Source organism: Nerophis lumbriciformis, linkage group LG09 (genome assembly GCF_033978685.3).
Source record: "Nerophis lumbriciformis linkage group LG09, RoL_Nlum_v2.1, whole genome shotgun sequence".
In the NCBI taxonomy this organism is placed as follows: domain Eukaryota; kingdom Metazoa; phylum Chordata; class Actinopteri; order Syngnathiformes; family Syngnathidae; genus Nerophis; species Nerophis lumbriciformis.
The window spans coordinates 53,890,001-53,895,000 of NC_084556.2; the positions used below are offsets into that span (position 1 = coordinate 53,890,001).

At 41.6% G+C, this 5,000-nt stretch overlaps 1 protein-coding gene across 1 annotated transcript in view; it reads left to right on the forward strand.

Annotated features, from left to right (window-relative positions):
* Positions 1 to 5,000, forward strand: part of fat3b (FAT atypical cadherin 3b) — a 305,444-nt gene that overhangs the window by 185,465 nt on the left and 114,979 nt on the right. Inside the window, exon 32 of the mRNA XM_061961744.2 lies at positions 2,480 to 2,633. Coding sequence (XP_061817728.1) covers positions 2,480 to 2,633 — 154 coding nt within the window. The remainder of the gene's footprint in view (positions 1 to 2,479; positions 2,634 to 5,000) is intronic.

The window sequence follows — 5,000 nt, forward strand, 5'->3', positions numbered from 1 at the left end:
GGATCTAATACACACGTAAGCAGATCTAAAACACGTAAGTGGATCTAAAACACACGTAAGCAGATCTAAAACACACGTAAGCGGATCTAATACACACGTACGCGGATCTAAAGCACACGTACGCAGATCTAAAACACACGTAAGCAGATTTAAAAGATGTAAGCGGATCAAAGGACATGCAAATATCAATGAAATACACAGATGACATAAATCAAGGAAATTGAATGAGCTCAAATATAGCTACAAACGAGGCATAATGATGCAATATGTACATACAGCTAGCCTAAGTAGCATGTTAGCATGGATTAACACTGACCAAATATGTCTAATTAGCACTCCACACAAGTCAATAACGTCAACGAAGCTCACCTTTATGCATTCACGCACAGTGCAAAACGTTTGGTGGACAAAATGAGACAAAGAAGGAGTGGCATAAAACACGTCGGAGAAAGTCGCACATGTAAACAAACACAGTCCACGCAACTATGGTGAGTTCAAAGACCAGCGAAATTAGTAGGACAAAACAATTAGGAGGGTTTGTGGCATGTTTGTCCTCCTACACAAGACCATATTCAAACAAAAAATAGACTTTTCCCCGTCTTTTTCCATTCTCCAGGAGCCACTAGGTTGGACATCCATGTACTTTAGAAAGGTCTGTCCTCTGAGCGTGCGTGAGATGGCGTTTATACATCATGAAGAGTCATTGGCAGTCGGACACTAACGCGGGGCAAAGCAAGCGTGCACTTGGAACGCAAATAATTGCTAATTAATGCTCGGCCTCGTTAGAAGTGTCAGCTGGGAGCTCAATTCAAAGCGGGACGTGACGGCGTTGGGAGCGACTGTTTGGTCACTGAGGTCACTGTCGTCATGGGGGGGATCTAAAACACACGTACGAGGATCTAAAATATACGCACGCGGATCTAAAACACACGTAAGTGGATCTAAAACACACGTAAGTGGATCTAAAACACACGTAAGCGGATCTAAAACACATGTAAGCGGATCTAAAACACACGTAAGCGGATCTAAAACACAAGTAAGCAAATTTAAAACACGTACGCGGATCTAAAACATACGTAAGTTGATCTAAAACATACGTAAACGGATCTAAAACACACGTAAGCGGATCTAAAACACACGTAACTGATCTAATACACACGTAAGTGGATCTAAAACACGTAAACGGATCTAAAACACACGTAAGCGTATCTAAAACACACGTAAGTGGATCTAAAACACACGTAAGTGGATCTAAAACACACGTAAGCGGATCTAAAACACAAGTAAGCAAATTTAAAACACGTACGCGGATCTAAAACATACGTAAGTTGATCTAAAACATACGTAAACGGAATCTAAAACACACGTAAGCGGATCTAAAACACACGTAACTGATCTAATACACACGTAAGTGGATCTAAAACACGTAAACGGATCTAAAATACACGTAAGCGGATCTAAAACACACGTAAGCGGATCTAAAACACACGTAAGCTGATCTAAAACACGTAAACGGATCTAAAACACACGTAAGTGGATCTAATACACACGTAAGCGGATCTAATACACACGTAAGCGGATCTAAAACACGTAAACGGATCTAAAACACACTTAAGCGGATCTAAAACACACGTACGCGGATCTAAAACACACGTACGCGGATCTAAAATATACGTACGCGGATCTAAAACACACGTAAACGGATCTAATACACATGTAAGCGGATCTAAAACACGTAAGCGGATCTAAAACACACGTAAGCGGATCTAAAACACACGTAAGCGGATCTAAAACACACGTACGAGGATCTAAAACACACATACGCGGATCTAAAATATACGCACGCGGATCTAAAACACACGTAAGTGGATCTAAAACACACGTAAGCAGATCTAAAACACACGTAAGTGGATCTAAAACACACGTAAGCAGATCTAAAACACACGTAAGCAGATCTAAAACACACGTAAGCGGATCTAAAACACAAGTAAGCGGATTTAAAACACGTAAGCGGATCTAAAATGTACGTAAGTGGATCTAAAACATACGTAAACGGATCTAAAACACACATAAACTTTTTTTTTTACTTAAAGAAAGCAAATTAACAATCAGAATAGTTAACAAGATAAACAAAAATATGAATAAATAAACGAATGCAAAAAATAAAAAATGAATATATGAAATACAATATTTTTTACATACATATTGCTTAATTAACATTAATGATGTGCACTTTAACAACTAGGCTTACAACTATACCTAATATATAAAGGGGTGGAAAAGTGACTATTACCTGCAGGGCAAACATTAGCTAACCAGAAGGCAGTCGATGGAGTTCGGGGCCGGAAAAGACCATTTAACCTTGTTGGGCTTGGTTCTGTCAGCTGGGATAATGGATGGACTGCTCAATGTGTGTGTGTGTGTGTGTGTGTGTGTGTGTGTGTGTGTGTGTGTGTGTGTGTGTGTGTGTGTGTGTCAGGCCGTGTACACCGCCTCTTTTCCTGAGGACATCGGCCCGAACAAGGGTGTGCTGACCGTGGGAGCGACAGATGCTGACTCAGGCTCCAGTGCGGAGATCCAATATTCGCTCTTTGGCATCGGCGTGGAAGACTTCTACATGGACGCCAACACGGGTACCCTAAATCATGTCTTCCTTGGCTAGTACCCTAAATCATGTCTTCCTTGGCTAGTACCCGAAATCATGTCTTTTTAGGCTAGTACCCTAAATCATGTCTTCCTTGGCTAGTACCCTAAATCATGTCTTCCTTGGCTAGTACCCTAAATCATGTCTTCCTTGGCTAGTACCCTAAATCATGTCTTCCTTGGCTAGTACCCGAAATCATGTCTTCCTTGGCTAGTACCCTAAATCATGTCTTCCTTGGCTAGTACCCTAAATCACGTCTTTCTTGGCTTGTACCCTAAATCACGTCTTTCTTGGCTAGTACCCTAAATCACGTCTTCCTTGGCTAGTACCCTAAATCATGTCTTCCTTGGCTAGTACCCTAAATCATGTCTTCCTTGGCTAGTACCCTAAATCATGTCTTCCTTGGCTAGTACCCTAAATCATGTCTTCCTTGGCTAGTACCCTAAATCATGTCTTCCTTGGCTAGTACCCTAAATCATGTCTTTTTAGGCTAGTACCCTAAATCATGTCTTCCTTGGCTAGTACCCTAAATCATGTCTTTTTAGGCTAGTACCCTAAATCATGTCTTCCTTGGCTAGTACCCTAAATCATGTCTTCCTTGGCTAGTACCCTAAATCATGTCTTCCTTGGCTAGTACCCTAAATCATGTCTTCCTTGGCTAGTACCCTAAATCATGTCTTCCTTGGCTAGTACCCTAAATCATGTCTTCCTTGGCTAGTACCCTAAATCATGTCTTCCTTGGCTAGTACCCTAAATCATGTCTTCCTTGGCTAGTACCCTAAATCATGTCTTCCTTGGCTAGTACCCTAAATCACGTCTTTCTTGGCTTGTACCCTAAATCACGTCTTTCTTGGCTAGTACCCTAAATCACGTCTTCCTTGGCTAGTACCCTAAATCATGTCTTCCTTGGCTAGTACCCTAAATCATGTCTTCCTTGGCTAGTACCCTAAATCATGTCTTCCTTGGCTAGTACCCTAAATCATGTCTTCCTTGGCTAGTACCCTAAATCATGTCTTCCTTGGCTAGTACCCTAAATCATGTCTTTTTAGGCTAGTACCCTAAATCATGTCTTCCTTGGCTAGTACCCTAAATCATGTCTTTTTAGGCTAGTACCCTAAATCATGTCTTCCTTGGCTAGTACCCTAAATCATGTCTTCCTTGGCTAGTACCCTAAATCATGTCTTTTTAGGCTAGTACCCTAAATCATGTCTTCCTTGGCTAGTACCCTAAATCATGTCTTTTTAGGCTAGTACCCTAAATCATGTCTTCCTTGGCTAGTACCCTAAATCATGTCTTCCTTGGCTAGTACCCTAAATCATGTCTTCCTTGGCTAGTACCCTAAATCATGTCTTCCTTGGCTAGTACCCTAAATCATGTCTTCCTTGGCTAGTACCCTAAATCATGTCTTCCTTGGCTAGTACCCTAAATCATGTCTTCCTTGGCTAGTACCCTAAATCATGTCTTCCTTGGCTAGTACCCTAAATCACGTCTTTCTTGGCTTGTACCCTAAATCACGTCTTTCTTGGCTAGTACCCTAAATCACGTCTTCCTTGGCTAGTACCCTAAATCATGTCTTCCTTGGCTAGTACCCTAAATCATGTCTTCCTTGGCTAGTGGCCTAAATCATGTCTTCCTTGGCTAGTACCCTAAATCATGTCTTCCTTGGCTAGTACCCTAAATCATGTCTTCCTTGGCTAGTACCCTAAATCATGTCTTTTTTGGCTAGTACCCTAAATCATGTCTTCCTTGGCTAGTACCCTAAATCATGTCTTCCTTGGCTAGTACCCTAAATCATGTCTTCCTTGGCTAGTACCCTAAATCATGTCTTCCTTGGCTAGTACCCTAAATCATGTCTTCCTTGGCTAGTACCCTAAATCATGTCTTCCTTGGCTAGTACCCTAAATCATGTCTTCCTTGGCTAGTACCCTAAATCATGTCTTCCTTGGCTAGTACCCTAAATCATGTCTTCCTTGGCTAGTACCCTAAATCATGTCTTCCTTGGCTAGTACCCTAAATCATGTCTTCCTTGGCTAGTACCCTAAATCATGTCTTCCTTGGCTAGTACCCTAAATCACGTCTTTCTTGGCTTGTACCCTAAATCACATCTTTCTTGGCTAGTACCCTAAATCACGTCTTCCTTGGCTAGTACCCTAAATCATGTCTTCCTTGGCTAGTACCCTAAATCATGTCTTCCTTGGCTAGTACCCTAAATCATGTCTTCCTTGGCTAGTACCCTAAATCATGTCTTCCTTGGCTAGTACCCTAAATCATGTCTTCCTTGGCTGGTACCCTAAATCATGTCTTCCTTGGCTAGTACCCTAAATCATGTTTTCCTTGGCTAGTACCCTAAATCATG